The 26,672-nt window shown below is 38.0% G+C and overlaps 2 protein-coding genes across 5 annotated transcripts; both read left to right on the forward strand.

Moving 5' to 3' along the window:
• Positions 1–418: 418 nt before the first annotated feature.
• On the forward strand, positions 419–8,561 carry CENPN (centromere protein N). The gene is made up of 10 exons (XM_062586541.1): positions 419–589; positions 1,577–1,622; positions 2,372–2,428; positions 2,711–2,787; positions 4,341–4,517; positions 5,146–5,247; positions 5,751–5,808; positions 6,254–6,366; positions 7,793–7,916; positions 8,386–8,561. The coding sequence occupies exons 1-10, from the start codon at positions 419–421 to the stop codon at positions 8,499–8,501; spliced, it is 1,041 nt and encodes a 346-aa protein (XP_062442525.1). The 3' UTR covers positions 8,502–8,561.
• Positions 8,562–10,899: 2,338 nt separating this feature from the next.
• ATMIN (ATM interactor) lies at positions 10,900–25,926 on the forward strand. Of its 4 annotated transcripts, XR_009959745.1 has the most exons (6): positions 10,900–11,078; positions 15,445–15,570; positions 16,760–16,959; positions 17,703–19,673; positions 20,648–20,916; positions 21,833–25,926. XR_009959745.1 is itself a non-coding variant. In XM_062586085.1 (4 exons), the coding sequence occupies exons 1-4, from the start codon at positions 11,049–11,051 to the stop codon at positions 19,531–19,533; spliced, it is 2,187 nt and encodes a 728-aa protein (XP_062442069.1). In that variant the 5' UTR covers positions 10,900–11,048; the 3' UTR covers positions 19,534–20,592. The 4 variants fall into 4 exon arrangements, 2 of the variants coding, with proteins under 2 accessions (XP_062442069.1, XP_062442070.1); XR_009959744.1 differs by having other exon boundaries at positions 20,648–25,926; XM_062586085.1 differs by lacking the exons at positions 20,648–20,916; positions 21,833–25,926 and having other exon boundaries at positions 17,703–20,592.
• Positions 25,927–26,672: the final 746 nt, after the last annotated feature.

Below are 26,672 nucleotides of genomic sequence, written 5' to 3' on the forward strand. Positions count from 1 at the left end.
GCGGCGCGCGCGGCTCGGTTCGGCGCGCGGCGCCTGAGGCGCGGCAGGTGAGCGGGGCTGCGGCCTCTCCTCCCTCTCTCCCCACCGGGCTGATGCCAACCGTTGGGGAGGCGGCCTGAGGCCCTCAAGCGCTAGTCAGGGCCCCCTCAACGCGGCTGGACGTGGGCTTGTGGCCCGGGGAACGGCAGAGGGGCCCTGGGTTTCCGTTTGCTCCCCTCCTGCTCGCTGCTGGGGGCTTGGCGCTGAGTCCTCAGCCCCGGGAGACACGAATTTCTGCCCGTATCGCGCTCAAGAGCGATGCTGATGCTTTGCCAGCCGTGCCTAGACACAGCTTTGTACGCCTTACAAAGTCGGGAAGTCTCCTGAGCCTCCCTGTACAGAGGGTTTTTTAACACTTTGCTTCTCAGGTGGCTTCATCATGGATGAAACGGTCGCTGAGTATATCAGAAGAACCGTGCTTAAAATCCCACGCGATGAGATCAAGACAATGCTGCAGGCGTGGGGCTTCCTCTCCGAGACACAGCTGCAAACCTTAAACTTCCATCAGACAAAGGACAACGTTTCTCAAGATGTTGTTCAACTCTGCGAGGTAATCCTGCTCTTTGGGAATTGCCCGCGGGTGATACACAGGACACCGGTGCTGACATACCATCAAAAGTATTCTTGTTCTGAAGAGAGCTTTATTTGGCCATAATCCAGCATCGAATGGCACTTTGCAGACTAGCAAGTGTAAAGCAAAGCTAGCAATGAGAGTGACTTTGTCTAGTTGCTATGAGTGCAGGATTGGCCCTTGTGGAGTAGAGAAGTGCATGTTTTGAGCTCTGAGTTGCATAAGGTTATTTAAAGCTCAGTGTCTGAAACCTTTAAGAAATAAGGATATTTCTAAATTGTAAAAAGAAGGCCTTGATTAAGATGTTTACTCATTACATCATACTCCAGTGCTGATTTAAATATATTTAGTATGGCTAATGGTAGCACTGCTTTCTAGCTTTTCTTTAGTAGCATAAGAATGATCATGCCTGCTGTAAGCACCTTCTTATTTTGTTGTGTAAGCATATTCTCATTGCTGACTCTTAAAAAATACAGTATTTTGAGAGTTTCTGCAGTTTTGTATAGTAAGTGATTCTGCCTAGAGGTCTCGGGGACTTTAGTATATATACTTATGCTAATGGACATTTGAATTTGATAGAATTCTGCGCTGTCCCATGTGAAGTTAAGATAGACTCTGTTTTCATTTTACTGTCACTTGTTTGTTTTGAGAGGATTTTTACAAGCAAGTTCAACATTTGGAAAATTCTTCTTGGCCGGAACTGCTTTGATTTTGCACACTGTAAACAAGCAGCCTTTCTGATGCTGTACTTACTGGTGTTTTGGGGAGTCTTCTTATAGTGTCATAGCCCAGATACGATAGATACAGTTATTAAGTGTAATGTCTTAGAGGAAAGCATGCCTGCTATGGACTTCAGTGCAATCCAAATAATTTAAACTACCTAGACTGAGATTTTCATTTACTAAACAATGTGATAGAGTATTTTGGCATAGCAGTTCACTGTGTATTGTCATTTTTCCCTTTCAGGATAATTCTGCAGACATAAAGCAAGCAGCAGTCCTGGACATAATATGTAAGTAGAATATATTTGTTTTTCACATTTTTTTATTTTTTCTGAGTATGTTGGTAACTCCCTTAATTACATAGCTATTGCTCTGTTGAGTGCACAGATGCATCTGGTGTAAACAGATTACATTTTAGATGCTGAATCTGATTTGATCTGTCTGCCTTTTTTTAAAAAAAGCAATAAGCTGCAAAATCAACAAAAGCGTATGTTTGGTTCTTCTGACTTCTAAATAATGTCAACTATGGTAAGTTGTATCCAGCACTTAGTTACAAATGTGAGAAAGAAGTTTGTCTCCAGGATGCACAGAATGCTAAAATCAATGCTATCTTGTTCCATATAGGGAGTGGCATATGTCAAAACCATCAGCAAATGTTCCAGATATAACTCCAGTACTGATTCATAACTTTGTTATATAATATTTTGAATTGCAATTTTAACAGTCTACATTTCTCAATTTGTGTTTAGACTGAATTTCAATAACTCTAGGTGAAATGCATCTTTAAACATTGGACTTCAGAGACATCCTTTATTAGCTGCTTAATCAAATTACAAAAGATTTTCCTATCCTTCTTAATTTAAAAAAAATGCTTTTAGGTTTACCACTAATGATAGCTTAAGAATGTTGAATCAATTATATTGTATTATTGGAAGTCATCTTTTTAAACTGGTCATAAAAGTTTCGTAAAATAATTTGTTTCTTTAATTACCTTTTAATATATATACTGTATTATCGGGCAATTCTTGTTTTTCCCTAGACAACCACATCTATTCAAACAAAAGAATGTGGAGTGTTTACCAGATGAACAAAACAGGTAGGTAAATATCTTTCTCTGATGTAATCTCACTGTTATTGTCCTTATCAATTTACTGCAGTATTGCCTCATATGATATGTTTTAAATATAAACATATCTCTAATGAAAAACTCATACTAGACTATATCTAATGTTTTAATTATGTTTTAATTTAATATAGGACCTGTCTTACAGAAAAATGCAACTTTTTTCTACATTGTTTTGTTTCAGCCAAAACTGTAAAAACATTTTTGAATTAGTTTCTATAAACAGAATTCTTATCTCTTTTTCTTCTGTAACAGGGGAAGAAATGGATTTTTTTGATTTAAGAGATTTCAAAAAAAAGTTTAAAAGACAACTTCATTCAACTCTGAAAAACGTAAGAATAAATCCATTCTAAGTGTTGCATGGCACTTGTGTCTTTTCTTGCCAACTGCTTCAAAACTGGTGTAAAACTATTAACTTTTGGAATGGTAGGGACTGCATGCGAAATAGGTAAAAACATTCTGTATATCTGTTCTAGCAGTGTTACAGGTTTGCTGAACTGAAATAAAATAAAACACGGATTTACCTTAAACTATGACACTGCCTATTCCAGGCTTCAAGAAATGCATTATTTTCTCTATATTTTCTATTTATTTATTTATTTTCTATTTGAGTGTGCTTGTTGCCTAGGTAAGTTGGTATTGCTCTGTCCTGATATCCAATAATAATACATGTGATGAAGCAGAATCTAGATGGAATTTGCAATAGTTAATTACTTCCATCAATAAGCAAGACAAGGGGGAGTTCTGTGGGGTTTTGTGTGTGGTTTTTTTTTCGTTTTGTTTTTGTTTTGTTTTAGTTAGTTGCTACTTGGATTGGCAAGCAAAATTATGTCCATTTCATTTTAGTTCTGATTTAAAGGTGATGTTTTGTAATTGCTCAAAACTGAAATTTTTGTTACATTATAATGACTGACATACCACTGTCAAGAATAGGAAGAGTACAAAGAAGTGGTAAGAAATGTCTGGGAAGGAGGTATTATCTCACTTTTTTAGTGAGCAAGTTGCAGAGGCCTTTTCTTGCTGCAAGTACTTTTTAGCTCACCTGCTTTGTTTAGGGAAGGGAATAGAAGGTGCCTCTGCGTAATTAGTTGTGTTCCTTTTTTGACACACAAGGGATCTCCACTGACAAGAGTAGAGGGCAACAAATACAAATTGATCCAATAGATAATCATATCTAGTTCATAGAACCCTATTAAAACATTATATTTATCTTTTAATTATAATAGCCCATGAAAATTTGAAGAGGTGATATTGGTCCACCAGCTCAAATAATTTGAGCCCTAGTTGAATTGAGAGCTTGATTGGCTGCGCCTGAAGCAAAGGGATTTTTTTTTCAAGGTAGAAAGAAGCTGAAAATCAACAACAACTGAGTAGCAAAACTGCAAGAACAGGGAAGGAGATCTTCAAAATACTGACTATGAATTCATGACCTGTATTAGATATTAAACTCAGGTCTAAAATCAACAAATGTATCATAACTTTAGTTTCTTGAAAATAAGACATTTACTAGTCGTCCTAAATACAAAGACTGTTTTTGTTGCATTGCTACTCTCCTAAAGGAGAAAATCAAGGATTTGTAATGAGTCATTTCTGTTCTTGTTGGTATGTGTCTTCTGAAAGGGCAAAATAAAGTCATATTAGAATTTGGGAGATGATTTCTTTTTTTTCCCCCTCAACAGGAAAAAAAAAAAAAAAGGATGATTTCTCCAAATGGAATTTGATTTACAAACAATCCTGACCAAGCTAGAGGAATTCTTTTTCTTATTCAGGCAGTGGTGTACTGTTTGCATTATGTTTGCGTATGTGAACACAAAGTTAGGAGGTAACAAAACATTTCTAGATATCTGAATGTGCAAGTAAATTGAAGTTTTTCTTTTTTGTTCAGGTTACCATCAACTTTAGGGAATACGAGGATAATGCAATCTGGATTAGAATTGCTTGGGGAACACCATATAAAAAACCAAACCAATACAAAACCAGCTATGTTGTATACCATTCACAGACCCCCTATGTCTTCATTTCTGCCTCAGTGCTTCGGAGCACCTTACCTCTGCTATGTCAGGTAGAAAATAAAACTGAATAATAGACCTTGACTCTACCAGAGTCTTGTAAATCTATAATTCTACTTATTAGTATTGAAGAGGATGGATAAAGTCATTGCTTCCCCAGAACCCCAAGTCATAAAGTAATTTTCTAATTTAAATAGTCACACACACCCCCAATTCTTGATAAAAATGGGGTGAATATCAATCTTTATGACCTTAAAATAGTGAATAGTCAATATATTCAGTTATTGCTTATCTTGAATCTTTCAAACTTCTTAATAAAAATGTTAACTTCTGTAAATTGTCTCACAGAAGTTCAGGAATATTAAATCAATGCATTTAACCTTATGAACTAAGTGTATGAGCTCATCAGGGGAAAAGCTACTGATTAGGTTAGGTTTTTATTTATGTAGCAGACCTCCATATTAGTTATTTCATTATCTTTATCAGGCTGTTAATGCTATATAATTATCTAGTTAATCCCATGAATACCTTTAAATATTAATCTAATCTTAATAACAATAAAGGGCGGCTGCTTACTCTAAAATAACAACATTGCGATGTCTAGAAACAGTACAGTTTTCCATATTATAAACACAGTGTGATTATTAATGATGCTAAAATAATTTCAATTTTTGTTTAAAGGCACTGGTTGTTGCTTCCAATTACCATGACATCCGTGAAATGGAGCTTCGAAGTCACTGCTTAAACTCCCTTAAAGATATTGTATTTAAGAGATATAGCCAGGTGAGCCACTCCACAAGCTCATCCTAAGATGAGTCTTATTTCTTGTTTCAAGCCTAGTTCTTACCCCCTTGCAGGAGGGAAAATTCATCTCTTCCAAGAGATGTTACAGTAAATTGAACTACTGAAACAGACAGCTTTTCTACCTCAGTATCTTGAAGGTTAAACTTAGTCTAAACGTTGTATGACTGAATCAATTTTAGGACTTTTTAGTATAATTTCACTGGGATTTCTAGAGTAATGTTTTAGAAACTATTAGAATAGGTATTTACTCTATTTGTGCAAGTAACACTTCTAAAAGAGTAATGTTCATGAATATTGCGGAAGAATGGAAACAGTCTTCTCGAAGTTGGGCTTCCTGGCCTAGAGTAATTGTCAAAAAGTAGGGAGAATGCTTATTTTAGGAAAGAGAAATAAAAGGAAATTAGAAAGTTCTTTTTGGCTATAGACTCTAAAAGTGGAAGTGAGCTAGAAGTAAAGGATTAATCTTTTCCTCCTTCATTTAGACCTTCCAAACTTATTATCCAAGACCTCTACAAGAAAGGAACGTAGCCACGGAGAATGGTATGTACATTTTAAAATAAACTGCAGTTTCAATGTCATTAGATATGTACTGAAAAAGAATCCTAGCTTATGAAGCAAGATTCCATAGGAAATATTATATTCACATTATATTGTCCATACTGGAGGAGTGCCGTAATATTGAATACCTCTAGGAGAGGTAAATATTTCCTGCTGACAGTCACCGGACACACGTGTTTTTGAAACCAAAAATAGGCAATACCTAGTATTTCTTTTCATATCAGCTTGTTTGGTTTTCTTAACAGGTAAGAAAGGAAAATGTGAAGCAGACAACTGTCTTATGAAAAAAGATTGTGATGAATTTTTTCAAATTCATTTCTATTTTTGTTGGAGCATTCACCTGATCAGAAAAAAAGCAGTATTGTATCAGCTGATAAGAGCTGTCTTTCTGATTTTTCTCTTTTCCTTCCTATCTTTTCACTTGTAGTAGATTTAAGGATAATTCAAGAAAACAGAAATGAAAAAGAGAGAATACAGAGAGTGAATCGTGAGGTTTTTGGTGATGGTCCCCAACCAAAACTTGAATTTGCACAATATAAGGTAGGAAAAGCAATCAAATTTTGTTTTGTAGATTCATCAGAATCAGTTACATTAACTTGCAAATAAAGTACTTTGCAGCAGTATTGCTGCAAGCTTTCAGGTGGACATTTTAAACTAGTTAAAACTGGCTTTATAAAACAGATTTGCACTGGGATTTGGTCAGACCACTAGATGAAAGACTAGATTTTAAGTCTTTCAGCCATATGAACTCAGTATTTTGACTTATTTTTGTAGTAAAGCTTAAAAGAGTCAAAAAAACAACCAACCTTCCCCCTCTATTTTTAAGCATGAGAAATCAGGGCTACTCAAAGTACATATAAAGCTCATAATACATTACAGCCATAATTTAATTTCTCAGGTGATGCACTGACTTTTTTTTTTTTTTTTTTTTTTTGTGATAAACATTGAAAATTCTATTGGAAATTCCAAGAGCTCATTCTTAATGTTTTACTATATAATTGAAGAGGCTATCTCTTTCAGCAGAGAATTGTTTGACACATGGTGGCACCCTCTGATTTTAATAATAAAACATTATTCAAACCAAATCATGTTAACACTAAGAAATGATAGCAGATTGATTCTTCTTCTACTTCATAGTTAACCTATACAGAGTTACCTGATAATTTCAGAGATAACAGGAGATTCATAAACTTTTTTAATGATGAAACTTATAGAACATAATTTCATTAACTAGTTAGTTGCTAATCATTTTTTACTTAACTTAAAAAGCAGTTTGAAAAAACTATCCAAATGATATCATACTTGTTTGAAAATCTTCTAATGTTCAAAGTAATACTTGATTCCATTTTCAACTTTTTTTCAGTTTGATATCAGTTAGTACTTTTTTTGGTCCAACCAACTTGTGCTAGTCATTTGGAGATTATTGTATGTGTATGGCTTTTGGTATATGGGGAGAAACTATTCATCTATGCTGTAATTCTGAAATGGAAAAAGTACATAAATTCGGGAGAAAAAAAAAAGTGTGCTGTCTTATCTGGAATTATTTCTGTTCATTTCTGGTGCTAGGAAATTTGTTTTGCTTTTTGTTCTTAATTCCCTGTACACCCACTAGTTAAATTCTACAGAGTAATTTTGAACTAGATGTCTATTTAGAGAGAAAGTGACTAAGAAAATAACAGATCTATCATAACTGAGTTAAAACCGCTGTACTTCCCACACTGTTCTACAAACTACTAGGCATGTAGCTCTACAGTGTTTGGCGCTCTCGGGTGTATCATGTCCTACAAAAAATGCTGAGGGTTGACAGTGACCTGGTTACTCAAAGTTTGAGAACTATACTGATACAAAACAATCAGTTTTAAAATATAGATATAAGCTATTCTGTTTAATACCACATGTAGTTTGCAATAACATATGCATAAAATATATTCCTTGCTCATACTCACTGGAAATTCTGTGTTAACAGCTTGAGACAACATTTAAAAGTAATCCTAAAATGGATGTCTTGGATATAAAAGAGCCATTCAGATGTCTAGTCAAGTTTTCTAGTCCACATCTTTTAGAATCTCTGAAATCCTTGGCACCAGCAGGTAAGTGTTTCAGCTCTGTAAAATAGATGAAAAATTCATAGTTGAATATTTCTATTGTCTTACATTCTGCTTGTATCTCACATAAGAGACCCTGCACAGTTTGTTTAGAAATATATAGGAATTTAGTAGAATAAAAATGTTACCACCATGCATCATAGAATCAGTGAGGTTGGAAGGGACCTCTGGAGATCCTCTAGTCCAACCCCTCTTCTCAAGCAGGGTCACTTAGAGCATGGTAGACAGGGTTGCATCCAGGCGGGCCTTGAAGATCTCCAGAGAAGGAGACTCCACAACCTCTCTGGGCAACCTGTTCCAGTGAAAACTGTAATCTTAATATATACCAGCTTGTTCTTAGAATTCCTAACTTGTACATAGATACTCGAGCTGTATTTTTAATTCTATACTGTTTATAAAATGTAAATATTGGCTGAGTTAAGCTAAAATTACCTGTTTCTTTTGCTCTCTCCAGGTCTGGCTGATGCACCACTTTCACCACTACTTACGTGTATACCACAAAAAGCAAGGAATTATTTTAAAATTAGAGAGAGGAAAGGTTTCTTTCCAGGAAGCTTTGTAAGCCCTTAATTTATAGAAAGAATATAGAACTCATTTATTATTGGTATTAATCTAAATCATAATAAAGTTTAAAACAGATTTTTTTAATTAACTTATTCTTTGATAATCCCTTAAATTTCTTCAACTGACAACTCTTTTGAGTTGTTTTTCCCCATTAGTCTTTAAAAAGTTAATTGTTAGATAATTTAAATGAAAAGCTGTTAGGAAAATTGAACAAGGTCCAGCAGTGATCATGATTATTTAAATTTTAAATGTGGTGATTGTTCTTAACTGTATCTTTAATAGTATATATGAAGTTAAAGCTAGCTAAGTCTAATCTAGATACAACAAGACATCTCCAGTTATTCAGTTTATTGTCATGACTAAGATACTCCAGGCAGCCTTCTTAGGCTTCAGCTCAGCAGTGTAACAGAGTGCTTGCCCCATTTTGACCGTAGAGTACTCCCACTCAAACAGGGAGACTAACCCATCTGCCTCAGGTCAGGCACGTTGTAAGCTTGGCAGAAGATTGTGCTCTGAGGCTGTTGCAGACAAGTAGGGGAAAGGAGACATGACTCTTGAAACGCGGATGTCAGTAGGAAGTTTCCATCCAACGATACCGGATGTTGATTCAGATCCAGTGTCTTTGCTGGCCAAGTGCAATATTCAAGGATGAATACTTATATAAAAAGCCAAATTCTGTCTTTTCTGTTTCTATTAATATCTTAGAAATTTTATTCTAGAGGAACACAATAAAATTGGCAATAACTTTGTTTTGAGGAAGTTGTGTTTTAGAATGTGTACTTCATTAAAGATTTCATCCTTCTGCAATCCTGGCACGTTACTACTTCATTTAACTTGTGGACAGAAAGAGTGCAGAGTCAAGATGGCAATGTTCACTAATACAAACATTAGCTCTGCAGTGGAGCTCTTTAGAGGTAATAATTAAGTAGACACTTTATGTAACTTTCTATATCATTTTTAATTAAGAGATGGATTTGGTTTGAAGATTCAGTTACATTGTATTTTCTATTTTTAATTCTTTTACCTAGACAGGCTTACTTTGTGTAAGATTTCTTTAGATATATCGATATGCAAAGACAGTCTTTTTCAAAAACTTTATTACACAATGTACGTATTTTGTATATGGGACTGTTTTTAAAACCTTGAATAAATTTGTAAATTAAGTCCTCTCATAAACTTTGTTTGGCTTGACTAAGTGAAAAATGACTTAACGTATACAGATTTTGTTGTTTTTGTGGTTATTTTTCAGCAACGCTACACTACATAAAAGAGAAGTTAGTTTACAACTATCTGACAGTGGTATGTTTTTAGCATTTCTATCTATGCAATTTAAAGGCTAATGTATGACCAGAATACTTAATGTTAGGATTTTGAAATGATTTTAGATTTTGTATGATACTAAGTCTACGTGCAATTTAGAGTTGGCTCTTAATGACTCTTACTCACTTATATCCTCATATACCTCTCTAGGAGTTAGACCCGTTAAAGATTTCAGTATGCATTTCAGTCTGTGCAACTTCTGTCTCCTAATGCTGTACACAAGTCATTATGATCTCAGATGTTTAAATTATTTATAATAGAAAGGTTAAGCTTCAAGATGCTCTTAAACATCGCGAGTACCTCACCTACTGCCTCTTTCTGCCTCTGTTTCAGAAAAGGTAGCCCCTCTCCCCTCTTTTTAATGGAAGAGAAGTCAATTTCCTTTATTTTTCAAGTATGTATTTCCCAACTGGCTACTATGTAACAGGCAGAAGACTTCCAGACAAACAGACATGTATTTATTGGTTATAGGAAGCAGAAGCCTTGTAGACAGGATACGTGAGCGAGAACTAGAGGTTCTACAGCGACCGCAAGGCCCTAGCACAGTGCTGGAAGACGTGTGGCAAACGACCAAGCCCATAATGTTTGCGCCCCAAGAGTGGCCTCTGTAGGTAACACCTTGCTCTGCTTTTCTTTATTTGGAAAGCTATAAAGGGGAAATACACCTGCTTTCTGTCGTTGATTCCTTAAAAATGCGATAAATAAACCTCCAAAAAGCTGTTTGGAGAGAGAGTCCATGCTTACACCCACGGAAAGAGCGATGAAAGCTGGCGAAATCGCATGATTTTTAGCCGCGTGCTGAGCTCCCTTTTTCTGTAAGCCCGGAGCGCTCTGGTTTCGGGGCGTTTCTAGGTCTGCGGCGCGCCGTGTGCTACCATCGCTCGGAACAACCCTCCCCGGGCCCGCGGGGAGGGGAGGGGAGGGGAGGGGAGGGGAGGGGGCGGGGCCTGCGCGCTCCTCATGAATATTCATCAGCGGCGATGACTATTCATGAGGCGCCCGGGCCGCCCACCCGGAAGTGGGAGCCGCGCAGCTGACAGCAACATGGCGGCGGTGGCGGGGCGGCGTGGCGGGGGGCCCGGGAGGCCCCCGGCGGCGGCGCCCGCGGGGGACCTGCCGCCGCCGCGCGAGCTCGTGCGGCCCTCGGTGACGGAGCTGTCCCAAGTGAGGACCAACATCCTGTGCACCGTGCCGGGCTGCGGCAAGGTCCTGCCCAACAGCCCGGCCCTCAACATGCACCTCAGCAAGGCCCACCGCCTCCAGGTAGCGCCGCCGGGCCGGGGCCGGGGCCGCCCCGGGAGGCGGTAACGGCCCCCCGCCGCCGCCGCCGCCGCCGCCGCCCCGGGTGTGTGGGCGCGAGCGAAGCGGGCGCGCGGGGGGCGCGCGTGTCTGCGCGCGCGCGCGCGCGGGGCCCCCCCGCAGCTGCGCACGGGGAACGGCCGGGTTTGCCCCAGCGCTGCGGAAGCGAGGGCAGCGTCACGTTTTGGGGGGCTTTACTTCTGTTGCTCTGTTTGCTCGCTGTTTGTGTTTCTGCGGAGCGAAGCTCTGCCCTTGTTTCTGAAGTGCTGTACGAACGTGTTGCGTTTTCTTCTCTTAGCGGGTGGTAACCCGTCATAATTAAAATACGGAGTGTTGTAGTTACGCTGGGCTTTTTCGTTAGATTTTTAAAAGTGTCTGTGAGCCGAAAACCTAGGTGGATGCTGTTACGCCGTTTTGGAAACGAGCCCTCTTTACGGTAGTCCTGATGGGAAAATGCAGCCCGTGGGGCAGGGGGAAAGCTGGGGTTTAGTGAGCACATTTTTGAGTGTAGGCTTTTCGTAAAGGTAATCTTACTTTTTTTAAGATCATAGTGCTAGGTACATGAAGATAAATCTTATTCCTGGAATTAACAAGCGCAGTACCGGTAGGATGTTTTGATACCAAAAACAGGCATTGTCACTGCAGAAAAGGAGAAGAGGATACTTGTATAGGGAAGTAGGATGACCCTCAAAAAAAATCCAGGTTAAGTGCAGCAGTAAAAAATATAAGGCTATGCCCTTGTGAGCTGCTGACAGAAATTCCAAATTGATCAGTCTTGGCTTGTAACAGGAGAAACTTAAATAGAAAACACTTGCACGTGCTGTTTGGTCATACGTATATAAGCCTTTAGGGTGATGCTGCTGTGAGAAAGATAATCCTAAAATACGTGAGAAGGACGTGCTCTGCCACTGCTGTAAAGTAGGAATCTGAATCAAAGAAGCTAGAATAAACCTAGAGGAGATGTTGAAAAGGACTGCTAAGGGTGATGAGGACGGCAAGTGGCTGCCAAAGGGAGACTCTAAGAATTCGTTTGGCCTAGCAAAAATGATATGATCAAGTGTTGATAGATAAATGTTTGTCTTCTGGCTCCTTAGCTTAATTAAGTCAATGTAAAACAGGAATAGTGGATATAAACTGATGATGAAAGTATTAGGTTTGAAAACTTCTTGAATACTTAAGTCTTTTGCAAATAGTATTTCATGAGGCAGAGGGGAAGATGTCTGTCTACTTTACGTGAATTGATCTAGCCTCATTTTTAAAGGAGAGGGTTTTGAGGGTTTCTGTGATACCAGGGAGACTGTACTCAGTGGCGGCCTGGAAGTGAAAGCTGCCCTCTCCAGGCCTGTTACCCAAACAGGAGGTTTACACAAGCTCAGTATTTTTGGCGATAAGAATAACTGCGCTTCTCTCTCTGTTACTTACTAAAGAAAAGCATAATCTTCTCACAAAAAAATATTTTAAATAGTTGGCTACTGTATACTGTAACCATATTTGAAATTAATCCTTTGGAGTAAATCTCTGTTGCAGGGAGGCAACACTTCACTAAGTTCACCTTGACTAAATCAGTAACAAGGATTATTACTTTTCTTTTCCATGTTGATGACACAAGCCTGTTTGAATGTCAGTATTCTTTGTAATAGAAGTGTCTGCATTGTACTAGGTTAATTGAACAAATATCTACCAATAATCCTGCAGGTGGGTATTGTGTAAACATGGGAAGTAAAATCAGAAGGTGAAGACTTGTTAAAAATGTCTGAAGTATGACTGGCCAGCCAAATTTCTGTGAAGATGTAAGATTAACTATTTAGAGCCATGAGGACGGACTTTAAAGTTAGTTAGTTAAAAAAAAAAAAAAAAAAAAAAAAAAAAAAAGGAGAGAGAGAAAGAGGTTAGAGGTTAGTGCCTGGTAAAGGTTACATGGATGCATAGAGTATCTTTCAACTTGTATCAACAAATCTGTTGAGATCTATGCCTCAAAATCTACACTTCATCTGTTGTAAAAGCTTCTTACTTGCTTTTATAAAGCCTTTAAAAACTTGGCATTATTTTATAGCCTAGTTCTTTTACTGAACTATTACAGAAATTGAAGTGTGATTTATTAAGATCTTTGGATGCCCTTATAGAAACCTGTTATCAGGCATCTTGACAATTGGTAGAAATTCAGCATTCAGGTAGTTTTGAAAAATTTGGCTGTGCTTTACCTGTTAAGTGCCTGAACATATTTCTGATCACATTGTCATCTGATGGGTTATGATGATAAATTTTACATGCTTACTTTACACGTCTTTCTTATTCATAAGTAAGGCTAATTGCAGATGAAATCAAAAAGTTTAGTCAGCAGCAATGCAGGATACCCAACCTAACTTTTAATTAAAGGCAAATCTTTCTTTTTGAAGAAAGAAGTTTTGGTATCTTCCAGTTTGGTATCTGATCAAAGTATTTGGGGGTAAATTTGAGGTTAAAAAATTGGTTTGGGGGGTGACAGGACTGGAACAACTAGATTTTTGAGTCACGTTCTCTTCTGGGCAGTGGCTCTCTAAGGTGCAAAAATAATCACAGCAACTACTCAATGTTCTTTAGCAACAATGACACGCTGTTTTAAAGTTAATTTGAGACAGTTAGGTTAATGCTATCTAAATTGAGGCATTGAATCCACAATCACAAGGGAAATAAAACAGACCCACTTATGAATGGCTTGTCTGTGGGGAAGTCTGCTGCTTGTGCAGAAGGATGGTTGGAAGGGCAGAGGAAAGTTAGTCTCATATGAAAACTCCCTGTCTGAAGAATTATTCCAGGGTTTTTTTTTGGCAAAATGGAAGCTGACTGACTTTGTCAAGAGACTCTGGACTTGTTAAGTATCATGCAACATAGCAAGGCTGAGTATCTGGAAATAGAACTGAAACATTGCTTGAAGGGAATGTTATATTTTGCATGGAATACGTTAAGTTGAAAGATAGCTTGAGAGAAAACAAAATCTTTGAAGTGTCTCACTAATCCAGTTTGTGATATTCCTGAAGTGCAAAAGAAATGAATACTCCAAAAGCAAGATAAAAGTAGGTCTGAGCAAAGTTTATTTTAGGTTATGGCCTGCTGTAGCTAGGTGGGAAGAATAGATCTAAGCCGCATCACAGCAGCCGTTGTACATACTCTTTTGTTTGCTTTGCATAGGATGATTATTGCATTTTGTGAATTTTTCATGTATAGTCTAACCTGTGTAAATATGAAGTAGCTGGAGATTTGCCCAAAGAAAGTAGTTAAGAAATCATTGGTATAATATCAACATTTCACTACTGACTCTGCTTACTGTCAGTGTCATCTTGCTAAGGAAATCAGGTGTGAAGCCCAAACAGGGCATGCTGCAGTGATTCTTACCTGAATATTGATCTCAGAGATGACAATGGAGACTGTTGTACCTGGCACTGAGGACTTGGTTGGCCTCCAAGTCGAGCTTCGGAAACTGTAAAAAGATTTGCAGCTACACTGAGCATTGGATTTTCCTTTTGCTAATAGTTTACTTTTTAAATTTTTTACTTAGAACAGGTGACTGATGTTTTGACTGAGACAAAAAGACTTCAGATAAAATGTCTGGAGGGATGTGTTTTGCCTAGTTTCTGTGGTGGTGTCCTCAGCAGGAATCAGTTTTAGATTGTAGAGCAATCATATTAATGTATCCTCATATTATTTTTTGAGGCCCTCTGTGAACGAGTGACGTTGCTGTCTTTTATTGTGCACATGCCATAAGGCCACTGAAGTAGATTGTATGGAGAGCGCAGGAATATAAGTCACTCAATGTTTAGAGGTTCAGAATTAGCAAACAGTTGTTAGTTTCATAGACTTAAGTGAACTTTGATATATGCTCTAAACTAAGTGGCAGAAAGTACTCTGCGTTCTTCATTTTATTACATATAAACCTGAAATAGTGCTGACAATTCCAGTGACAGAGAAGAGTTGTATTATGCAGTATGCTGCAAGTAGACTGCTCTACTAACAAGTAAGATTGTTTTGTATTGACAGTGTATTTTAGTATCTGTGGAGTAAGCTTATTGGCTCAAAAAACACAAAAGGCACGTATAATGCGCTTAGGGCAAGAGTGTCTTGGTAGAAATAATTAGTATGGTGACATTACTCTGGACTTGTTGTGATTTGGCTTGGCAACGCTGAGCGAAATAGCATCTAAACGGGTGAAACGCCATTTGAACTTTCACATCACTTAGGAAAGTGCTTTTAACTTGAGGTCTTTAAACTAATTGAGCCAAAGTTGATAATGTATTCTGAATGTTGTCTTTAATACACAAACCTGTAGAATTTTTGTCAAATTGTACTTTTTCAGGATGGAAAACTTAATGCACCAATGAGGAAGGGTTTGAAAACTTCACAGAAATTCTACTGCTGTCCTATTGAAGGCTGCCCTAGAGGACCAAACAGACCATTTTCCCAATTTTCTCTTGTAAAACAGGTATTCCTCTTTTCCTGATTTGGTCCTGACTTTCTCTACTTCAGAGAGTGTGCACTTTTGCATTCAGATATGAGAAAAGCCCCCCAGCATCTATCCAGAAATTGCAGAAGTATATGCAGAAGCTCCACGTGGGCATGTGGTTGGTGAATTTGCATGTTTGCATGTTGACACTGGAGGATCTGAACCTTTTGCTCAAACAGACACTGATATGTTCTGCTGAGATAGACGGCCCTTCTCCCCAAATCAGTAAGCTTGAAAAAGATCAAAAAGGAAAAGAAAAATCACAGTAGCAACCAATAAGGGTTTAAGATGTAGCTGATGCTTTTAGGCAATTTTTCAAGTGAGGAAGAGGTAAGGGTTTTTCTCTGCTTTAGTCTAAGAATGCACTTGTTTACAAGTTACTTGTTTAGGAAAGCATGTAAAACTTTTTCTTCCTGAGTAAAAACCTGTTCTTTAGGTGTTGATCATCTGTGATCTCCTGTGGAGACTGTGGGTGACTAGCGCTTGGTGCCAGAAATTATACAGAAAAATTCTGACCTTTGCTGTCAAATTGACTTGTTTGATTTGATACTATTCACTCAGCTCTCTGAGTTCACTCTAAAGTAGATCTTTGGAAGTATCTGTTTGTTGCCATGTATACCACTTACTGCATTCTTTCACGAGATTCATCTTTAGCTTTATTAATGTCAGTAAGGAACCTCCTATAGGATTAGGAGAAACCTCCTATGAGATTATGTTGCACTTAAACATTTATCTGTATTTTAAAGTGGTGGAAGCTACTGATATGTAGCTACTATGATCAGGAACCTCCTAGCAGATCCATTCTCTCTGCTTGCAGAGCTGAATGCATTATGAATCTTATGTATAGACAAATATTTGTACAAATAAAAACTTACTAGTTCTTATGCTCCAACTTTTTTCCTGTACTTAGACAACGAATCTTTTCAATCTTATATTTTGTTAACTTGAAGGTATGTATCTTGAGATGCATGCAGCACAAGAAAATTTTCAGATTTTAAGCTCTTTAAGCTCACAACTTATTTCTCGGGAGATTAGCAAAAGGTTGTCATTTCTGATTCTATTTTTCACCAACATTTGCAATATTTTATATGTTAAATATCAATGTCTCCCCTAAAGTTTTCTTTAACTCAGCTACAGACTGATGTTTACTTTTCATTGTGTATTCTAGCACTTTATGAAGATGCATGCTGAAAAGAAGCACAAATGTGATAAATGTAGTAACTCCTATGGTACAGAATGGTACTTGAAACGGCATATAGAGGACTGTGGCAAGACTTTCCAGTGTACTTGTGGGTGCCCTTATGCCAGCAGAACAGCATTACTGTCTCATATTTACAGAACTGGCCATGAAATTCCTGCAGAACACAGGTAAAAGTGAAGCAGTAAAGTAATGCTGTTTGTATTCATCCCCCAGTCCTCTGTCTCCTAGGTACTGCCTATTTGTCCCCTTTCTGTTAATTAAATTGGAGATTGGCTCACACTTTTAGCTTTAGAACTGTTCTCAGTTTCTTTGTTCTTTTGCTTTTAGCAGTTTCTGTTTTGTTGAAGGTGATGATGATTAATTGCCTAATCAGTAAGATCAGGTTTCCCACATATAAAGCAGGAAGAACTGCCAGCAAGATAGTTACTGATGACATTGCACTAGATGGTGTAAATACTAGTTTGGATTATAAATACTGCTAGTATAAATACTGGTATAAATACTAGGTTTTTGTTGTTTCCTGAAAGTAGAGATAATCTGAAAATATTCACAGCTGGTAGCTGTGGTGTGAAATACAGTTCAGTTTATTTTCTTCTATAGTCTAATTAGCATGAAAATGAACTAAATGCTCTGATTTGAAGACATTTAATGTATAAAGGGAAAAAAAACTCTAAAGCTTAACCTCCCTTTAGAACATAGCTCTCTGTAAAATAGGTAAGCTTCCCCCCCCCCTTTTTTTTTTAAAGAAGAGTGAGGAATAGATCCCATATTTTAATCAGAATTAGTGGCCTTCTCATTTTCAACCTGTTTATGGCTTGGATTCCTATTTCCAATACAATGACTTGAAAGAATAGAAGGCAGATGTTTTGTGCTTGAAGAGACATATAAATTATTGATCTCATGTTCGCAGGGATCCTCCTAGTAAAAAAAGGAAAATGGAAACCGCCGTACATAATCAGCAGTTGGCAGAGAAAGCAAATGAAGCATTCATCAATACACACAACGATAATCCTGGCACTCAGGAACTGGACTCATCCGAAGTGAAATTAGTAGCCCCTTTTGAAGGCTCCGGCAGTTCTAACTTTGCTAAGCAAATGCAGCCAAAATGTACGCCGAAGATGCTTTTACCAAAGCCCAAAGTGGCTTTGGTTAAACTTCCAGTGATGCAGTTTGCTCACTTGCCCATATTTGTATCTGCAACAGACTCTTCTGTCAAACCTGTTGTAGTGGCTGTTGATAATCAAGGGTCAGTTATGAGTACTGTTCATTTATTGCCTCAATCTGTAGGAATTCTGATTCCAGCACTGGAGGCAGAAACACTTGTATTTAAAGACACTATGCCTGTTTCAAAAGTGACAAATTCTGGTGATAATGAACCAGTAAGTACTGGTGTTCAAGTTAACTTGGATAAGGTAACATCAGCTAATACAGGACAAGAGCTGGGGAATGTTTGCCACAAGAATAAAATTTCTTCCATAAATGTACAGACTGACTTATCTTATATTTCACAGAACTTTGTACCAACTGCAGCCTGGACTCCCGATTCCTCTGTATCCGCCTGCTCTCAGACAGATTTGTCATTCAGTTCACAGGTGTCATTACCCATCAGTGTACAAACACAGACACTGCTGCCTGCTTCTAAACTGACTTCATCCATAGCTGCTCAGACTGATGCTTTTAGTCAGGGTTGTTTTCCAACGTGTGGTATTTCTAGAGAGACTCAAACCAACCGAACACAGAACTCTCTGGATGGAAGAGTGCAAATGGACCAGGCTGTAATGTGCGGTGACATCTTTGATAATGTGCATTCGTCATACAGTGTTTCCACTCAGATTGGACTTCCAGAGAGTAATTTAATGACTGGAAATATAGATGAAACCTTGCTGCAAAGGAGTAATTGCAAGAGCCTGAATCAGGATTCCGTGAAGTCGGAATCCCTTATCAGCTTCAATACACAGACTAATATACTTCCACCTCAAAATACAATGGATAATCAAACCCAGACAATGGACTTACTAAGTGATCTGGAAAACATCTTTTCAGGAAACATGTCTGGCCAGACACTGGATAGTCGTGGCCTTTTGTCTGATGCTAGTTCTAATGCCGACACACATCTGCCATCTGGCCCATCACAGAGCACAGGAATAGATTTTGATATTGAAGAGTTTTTTTCAGCATCCAATATCCAAACTCAAACTGAAGAGAGTGAGCTTGGTACCCTAAACTCTGAGCCTGTTTTGGAGTCTCTGGACATCGAAACTCAGACTGATTTCTTATTTTCAGACAGTGCCACGCAATCATATAGCTGCAGAGGAAATTCTAACTTCTTAGGTTTGGAGATGTTTGATACGCAGACACAGACAGACTTGAATTTCTTTTTAGACAGTAATACCCATCTGCCTTTAGGCAGTATTCTGAAGCAGTCTAGTTTTTCCATGAGCACTGACTCATCTGATACAGAAACCCAGACGGAAGTGTATCCTGCCATTAAAAATATACCTAGCCAGAACATGGAAAGCAAAGTCCGGTTGAATAGTGCTGAAACGCAGACTATGGATAGTTGCTTTGAGAACTTTGGAAATTTATTCCTGACCAGCAATGAGACACAGACAGCAATGGATGACTTTCTTCTGGCTGACTTAGCCTGGAATACAATGGAGTCCCAGTTCAGCTCTGTAGAAACACAGACCTGTGCAGAACTGTGCTCCTTGTTTCAGAGCTCTGACAAGTCCAGCCACTGAGCACTGTGTAACAGAACTGTTTCCTGTGGTGTGAAATTAAGTTATTGGGGTAGGAGAGATGGATCGACCAAGTTATCCACTTTGCGTTGTTGAATGTAGCTGTCATGCACAGTTGGCCTAAGAGGCTTTTCGTGCTGAAGGTACTCTACTGAATATGTAACTTCAACATAAACTACATGGGCTTAAATGTGTGTGGAATTTTCTTTTGTTTTGTAACTTGTTAACATACATTTGAACCTTAAAAACTTCTGTGGTGCCTATGTTTTCTGCTCAAAATTCTTTACAAAGATGATACTGCTTTCATTTAAGCTGAAAAACTTTTGAAGTTTTCCCATATTTATTTCTGGCATACACATAGGGTTGCAGAGTCCTGGACCAAAACCTGGGCAGTCCAAATCAGATGCTTCCCTGAAGTTATGAGGAGGGTTCCTCTGTGTGTAAGCTACTTTTGTTTACTTTTTTCAGTAGCTTGTGTTTTAAATTTGGTGTGGATATGCCAATGTAAGCCGTACCGGATTCTTTTATTCTATGCCTTCACAGCTCTTACTCCTGTGTAAGTTGGTATTTTCCAAGCACCCGTCCAACAGACTAGAGCTGATACTATTCATTCAGTTGTAGATCTTCAGAAGTATCTATTTGTTGCCATGTATACCACTTACTGCACTCTTCAGCAAAATACATCTTTAGCTTTATTATGTAGACTCTTGAATATATTTATTATTAAAAATGTGTAGAAAGCAACAGTTTGAGGTTTTTTTTTTCTCAAGTGACACTGCTCCTTTGAAGGGTAGGAGAAAAACTTGGAATACACAATTATAGGGAAAATTAGCATGCTGTCCTTTTAACTTGTGTGGTAAAATATTTTTGGTCTTCAGGAGGGATTTGCTTAATCATTTGTGACTATAAGACACTAATATTAAAATGTGTGTGCCTGAAAGTCTGGAATAACTTGGTTTTACTGAAATACCCCTAGCTCTATCAAGATATATATCTTGAGAAATCTTATAATGGTTTATGCTACAACTACCTTAAGAAAAATCTTTAGAAGTGGGAAGTTAAGTTCTCTAGAATGCATCCTCACCTGGACTCTTGTCCTTGGTGTTGTTTTTGGAAGCAGGAAGTCCAGTTGGAACCTGTAAAAGAAGGCTGAGAGACCAGCTCACAGAAGCCCCTTTGGAAGAGTGTGTCCTGCTTTTGCACACTGATCTGCAGCCCTCAGTGCCAGCAGCTTTTTGGAGAGTTTTCTGAATATAATCAAATTTAAACAGACTGATCTGCTGAAGAGAAATATATGTGACCTCATGGATTTTTTTTCATGTTCATCTTACGCTTTGTACCAAGCTTGTGGTAGATGCAATTGCATGAAAAAAGCCTGCTGTGAATGTAAGCTGGAATTTGGCCTTAACTGCTTTTTATCTTTTACTATAATAGCAGAAAAACTGAGGCCTCGGGTTTTGTCTTGGCCAAGTTCTAGTTTCCATTACCTTAAATGTCAAGAGCAACTTGGTGTCAAGCTCCTGGGCCTATAATAGACTTTACTCCCCTAGTGTAAGGGGAGAGGTATTGGCTACCTACATAGTAGGCAGCTCATCTGTAATGTCTGTCCAAGCCTTAGTTTTTGAAGACTTGCTGTGCTCTGTGCTTTGCTTCATATCCTGTGTTCAAGGATAGGGGAGTCAGGTTACTCACCCAATGTAGTGAGCTGCTCTTGTTCGAAGTGAGCGATAGTTTTCGACTTCTTTGTCTCTTCCTACCACTCTTTGAATTGTCATAGTTAAATCAACACACTCATATGGTAAGAATTTCGACTTATGCTTGAAATCATCTCTGTAAATTAGCCCAGAAGCTTATATCCTGTTTTTCAACATTTCTAGGTGAGAGCTTGAAGACTTCCACAGTCTTCAGTTAAAGAAACTGCACAGAGGAACCTTGTGGTTCCCTCAGGAGTATAGTGATTTTGAGAAATGTTGTCCCACTCTACCCCATATTTCTTAAAGTAAATGTTGTTTTTAATGCCACTTTTTTCTGAAGATATGACTGATTCATATTTGCCTACCTACTTCCAAATTGAGAAATACGATAAATGACAGAATTAGGGTAATTTATTCTATTGCAGTATTTTTCTGGTAATGTTGCAACTTTGGGTTTTAAAGTGTTTTTCTCCTCCTCTCTTCCCTGGCTGGAATACAAGAGAACACTTCTTCGTGCACAGGCGCCTGCATTTTTCAATGCGCAGGTTGCCTGCACTGACGGGGAAGCAGTTATATATAAGTCTGATTCTTGGATTATTGCTTTAAAGGAAATTGGCAGCTGGGGAGAACTGTGCTTTCCACGGCTGTAGGAAGCAGAAGTGAGAAATTCTTCGTTACCTCTGAATTTGGAAGCCAGAGTCTTTCTGAAAGAGAAGGAATCTTAACCAACGAGGAGCAGAATTCCAGATGGTTTCAAATTCTAGCCGTAGCCATCCGAGATGCAAGCTAGCATTTCAAAAACTTTGAAACGAGTTTACAAGTCAGAATGGGAGTCACCTTGTTTTTTGCATGTAAGCCAAAGCTCTTAACATCCTTGACCAGTAGAAAAAATGTAAGGTTTGTATGGACACAAATCTTACAATGTGATCATTACTCATTTATTCTGTTTCGTAATTAAAAGTGTTTATGAGCTTTGTGCGTTCTATTAGAATACAAAAATACCATTCTCCTCCCTCAGCTAAATTTAATTAGATTAACACAGTACTACAGCGTGAAATTATTTAATGAAAATGCAGCAGCATTAACGCAGTTAAGCATACCTGTGTTGCCCTATGGAATTCGCTCATTTTGACCAAGATTAATTTATTTTTCACAAATTTGATTCCCTATGAATTGTTTATAAAGTCAAAAATAATAAACATATATTAGAAAACACTTTGGATTCTAGACCTCTAGCACATGTCCTCATTTAGGATTTATTAAATATTTTTTTAAAATGCAGACTGCAATCAGACTGTTCATAGTTCTGTTGAATTCCAGAGTCAACATAATGAAACTTGATCAGAAGTATTGTTGCTAAATACTTGTAATTCCTCAAAATTAAATGGGTTCTTCTTTATAATAGCTAGTTTTCTGTTTTGGCCTTTGTTTTATGGAGTTAACTTTAGCCAGAACTATTTCTTACCAGTAGTAGTATTATATTTATCTTTGATTTTTCTGCAATTTGTCTCTGATTTGATTTTCAAGGCACTGTCTCATAATAATATGAGTTAATAGTGACTTGTTATTTTGCTAACTCTGTTTTATATGAGTACTCTATCCTCAACTGCCATTTGAACTAAGATAGAGAAAATATTACATCAGATTCTCCATAGCCTCTTAGCACAAATTTTTATTTAGAAGCACTAACTACTATTACTTGCCCTAACTCTTTGCACTTCCTACTTAATTCTAAGTTACGCTGTGATTGTTGGATCTCTTATGCTTGTGTAATACTGCTCTGAGATTAAATTAGTCCATAGTTTTGTAGGCTCATTTGAGCTTTTCTTCATTATTTGAAGTTAGTCCAAGATTTACTAATATGTATCAACCTGCTGCTTCACCAAGTTCAGCGGTTTGTCCCTGGGAAAGATAGTAGCCCGGTACTACAGGGAAGAATGGAAAATGCCTGTAAGGGCTGTTAACAAGTTACTTCAATAGATAAGACTGTTCTCAACGACTTCACTGGACTTGTGGATCATTTGGTTTTCAGCAAAAGCTTTCCTCCTCGCGGGCCCGGAGAGGCTGAGCGCGCGGCGTCCTGCGCGGCGTTGCTCGGGAAAGGTCGGTTTGCTAGCTGTGCCGTCTGGCGGAGCCCGCTTGCTCGAGGCAGGGTCGAACTGAGCACGGCCTCCGTCTCACACGGTTCTCTGGGCAGATGAAGATAAACAGGAGAGTCGCAGATACTCTCTAATAGATTTCTGTGATGTTTAAGAATAATGCAGTTGCGTACACATTTAAGTTGTACATTTAAATTCTTCAATTTGGCCTTCTGGAAAAATGAATGGTGCCTGTTTGGTAGAGTAGTGCAGTGGCAGATGTGAGCCTCCACTGGCAATTTGCACATGTGTGTGTATGCAAAATTGAGTAGATTGATTTGAAACTTTGGGCTTTTGAGAGAATGCTGACAGTTTATAGAAGGTAAACATGTTCTGTTCTCAAGGTGTATATAAAAAAAAAAATCAAATCTGGGACACATTCCTTCCACAGTTTATGAGAACACGAGCACAGAACAACTGAAAAATGAGAGGTCTGTCTTGTTGCCTTCCATGTTTGTCACTTCATGCTAAGAATTTGTCTAACTGGATATATGTTTCTACTTATATTTGCATCTACTTATGCTAATATGCTTGTAAATACTTCTTGCTGTGGTAGGGAGGTAATCCTCTCCCTCAACTCTTCATGCCAGCCTAAGAGATATCAGTAGTTTAAAGTTAGTTTATTAACTCTGTATGTTCTTAGCTATGCAAAGTCGTGTCTAGAAAATTCTCTCTTCTGAAGGGTATATAAGTTAAACAACTGTAAAACAAGCCCTGTGAGACCTCTTCTGATTTTAAACAGTTCAATCAGCGTCCGTAACTTAGCAACGTACTTAACTAGTGCTCCTTACCACAGTTCTATTCCTAGGCACGCTCTCAGTCATTTTTTTACGTTGAAAAGAGAAGGGTAAATTTCCCTGCTACCCCCTATGTACCTTGAGAGCGTAGAGGCGACAGAACCAACTTCCCTGAACAAAGATTACTGCCTTCCGCTGTTTTCAGTCCTTACCCTGCTAACACATGCTCATATGTTAGGGTCAGATGTGAATTGATTTTGGTAGGACTAGGTAAAAAGCTGTATGTGTTGGCATGATTCAGATCTAAGTTTTTTAATAATCTTTCAAACACTGGATAAGTAGATGATAAGACTAATATAATTACGTACTGAATCGATACAAGGTGCTCAACTTGCAAAAGAATATTTGTTATTGAAATGACAACTCAGAGGTGAACCAAACTTTTATTTGCCTTTATCATTAAGGTGTAAAGCTTCCTTTGCTTTAATCTGGTTTTGACATGTTTTTTAAAACATGATCTTAATGTACAATTCACTGTTCCAAATATGTTGACACCAAAACATTGCTAACATTGTGGGCCTTGCAGTTTTTTCATTCATGTTTGTTATAAGGTGCTGCTATGCCTGTGTTCTTAATAGAATAGATCTACTGTAAACAGGCTTCGATTTATAATATTGTGTAAACACTATGAAGATAGGGTTGTTTAATGGTAGTAAGCTGCTTTTCCAATTCATTGTGCAAACTTGCAACTTCCGTTTTTTGTTTTTGTTTTTTTTTTTTAAACAAAGTTGATGTGAATCAAAGTGTGCGTGCTTGAAGGATTTGCTGCTTAGAGCATGACTGAATTTTATTGTTCAAAATGCCATTGCTATGCAATGAACAGAATCAAGGAGCCCCACATCATTCAACTCTGTATTGCCTTGCAGTTGGGTTGATGTTAGGTTTGTCTGAGTGTATGTGACTCTTCCACATCACTGAAAATGTAATTGAAGAGTCTTGAAATAGTAGAAGTTCTTGAAGGAGCTGCTGATCTTCAGTTAAACAACAGAAGTCCTTTACTTCTGATTCTTTTTCATATATTGGCTTTTTAGCAGTATCTCCAACATAACCAGTAACAGAATATAATAGATGACCTGTGATGATGTAAACTGTGTAGCTCCCATTTCACCATGAGTAATGCTTTACATGCATGCTTCAAGCACTTGCATGCAGAGCTAACTTGACCATACTTCTATATACACAGTATTTACAAATGCATCTCATAAAATAAAGCTGGATACAAAAAATAGCCATATTTTTCAGCTTACAGAATTGAACACCGGATTGTGATCTGATTTAAACTTTTAATTATTTGGAATGGATGAGTAATAAGTCTCATGGGTGAGTCTTTCCCAAAGCTTGTGTGAGCCAATCTCAGTAAGGCTGAGAACTGTCCTTAGAATGTTTTTCTTCTCATCACTGTTGAGATTTTCATCTAACGGAGGAATTTAGTTTCCAAAGGATGTTCATGTTTGATTCTTGCTATTTAAGCCAATAAACTTGCAATGAACAGAAAAAAGCAAATGTTCATTTCTTATATCTATTTTACAAGTGACAATCCCAAAGAAGGAATGTTGTCTTAATAATTGTGAAACTTTTAAGGATAACGCATGCAAAGAAAACCCTGTGCCAAAATACTATTTCATATTTCCCTGTATTGGAAACTGAAATGTTACATGAATTTACTAGTAAGTTATTCACAAGTGTTTAACCATTTTGTTCACCAGTGAAGCACTTCTTTACTCTTGTAAATTATACATATTTTGGAATAAAGTCAACTTCAATCTATTTTTGTCTTCTGTTGTATAATGTCTGTGATCACTCTCCTGCTTAAAGAGGCATGGGTAGGGTAAACAGTGTCTGTTAACAAGTGCTGTCTGTCACTCCTTAATATCTTATCTTCTGAAAGCTAACTATCTTTGGAATTAGTAGAATTTTTGTAATCTAAAGATGTATTTAAAAGTCAGTCAGTTCTTGATCTCTAGAGACTACAAAACACTGTTTTCCAACATAGTCCTACTTGTCAATGAGTTATAGGAAGTTTAAAGTTAGAACACAAATAGAATCAGATTTAACAAGATGCTACATTTCATAAACTTAAAATAAACCTCCACTAGGGAGGTTCTCCGTTTTTAGTGAACCTGCGCATAGGCTTAGGTACTGAACAGCCCGTATGCAGATAAGGCCGGATTCTTTTGACTAGCAGCATCCAGGCTGGCTGCGCTTGTGAGACTCCATCCCACAGCATTCAGCAGTGCGTGCATAAAGAGACGAGGCTTTCATAATGAAAACTTTAATAACCTTTTATGCAAAATGGATACCTCTGGAGTTTCCGTTTCCTAACAGATGCCTTTCCTCTGCAGTAGACCCTCAGGATTCATGACTGCTTTGCATTCTTTTCTACCTTACTGTCCCTCCCATCCCTCCCTTAACTTGCAAGATCTCTAGGCCTAGCTGTAAGTAGCATCAGGTGGAAGTTCAACTGCACTATGCTGATTAGTTTTCAAAGTATCCCACTAAAAAATTACAATCCT

Source organism: Rhea pennata, chromosome 13 (assembly GCF_028389875.1).
Source record: "Rhea pennata isolate bPtePen1 chromosome 13, bPtePen1.pri, whole genome shotgun sequence".
Classification (NCBI taxonomy): domain Eukaryota; kingdom Metazoa; phylum Chordata; class Aves; order Rheiformes; family Rheidae; genus Rhea; species Rhea pennata.

Coding starts and splice junctions, on each gene's coding strand:
- CENPN (XM_062586541.1), top strand. CDS start 419: ATGGATGAAACGGTCGCTGAGTATATCAGAAGAACCGTGCTTAAAATC. Junction 590..1,576: donor ATGTTGTTCAACTCTGCGAG/GTAATCCTGCTC, acceptor TTTCCCTTTCAG/GATAATTCTGCAGACATAAA. Junction 2,788..4,340: donor TTCATTCAACTCTGAAAAAC/GTAAGAATAAAT, acceptor TTTTTTGTTCAG/GTTACCATCAACTTTAGGGA.
- ATMIN (XM_062586085.1), top strand. CDS start 11,049: ATGCACCTCAGCAAGGCCCACCGCCTCCAG. Junction 11,079..15,444: donor GCAAGGCCCACCGCCTCCAG/GTAGCGCCGCCG, acceptor GTACTTTTTCAG/GATGGAAAACTTAATGCACC. Junction 16,960..17,702: donor GAAATTCCTGCAGAACACAG/GTAAAAGTGAAG, acceptor TCATGTTCGCAG/GGATCCTCCTAGTAAAAAAA.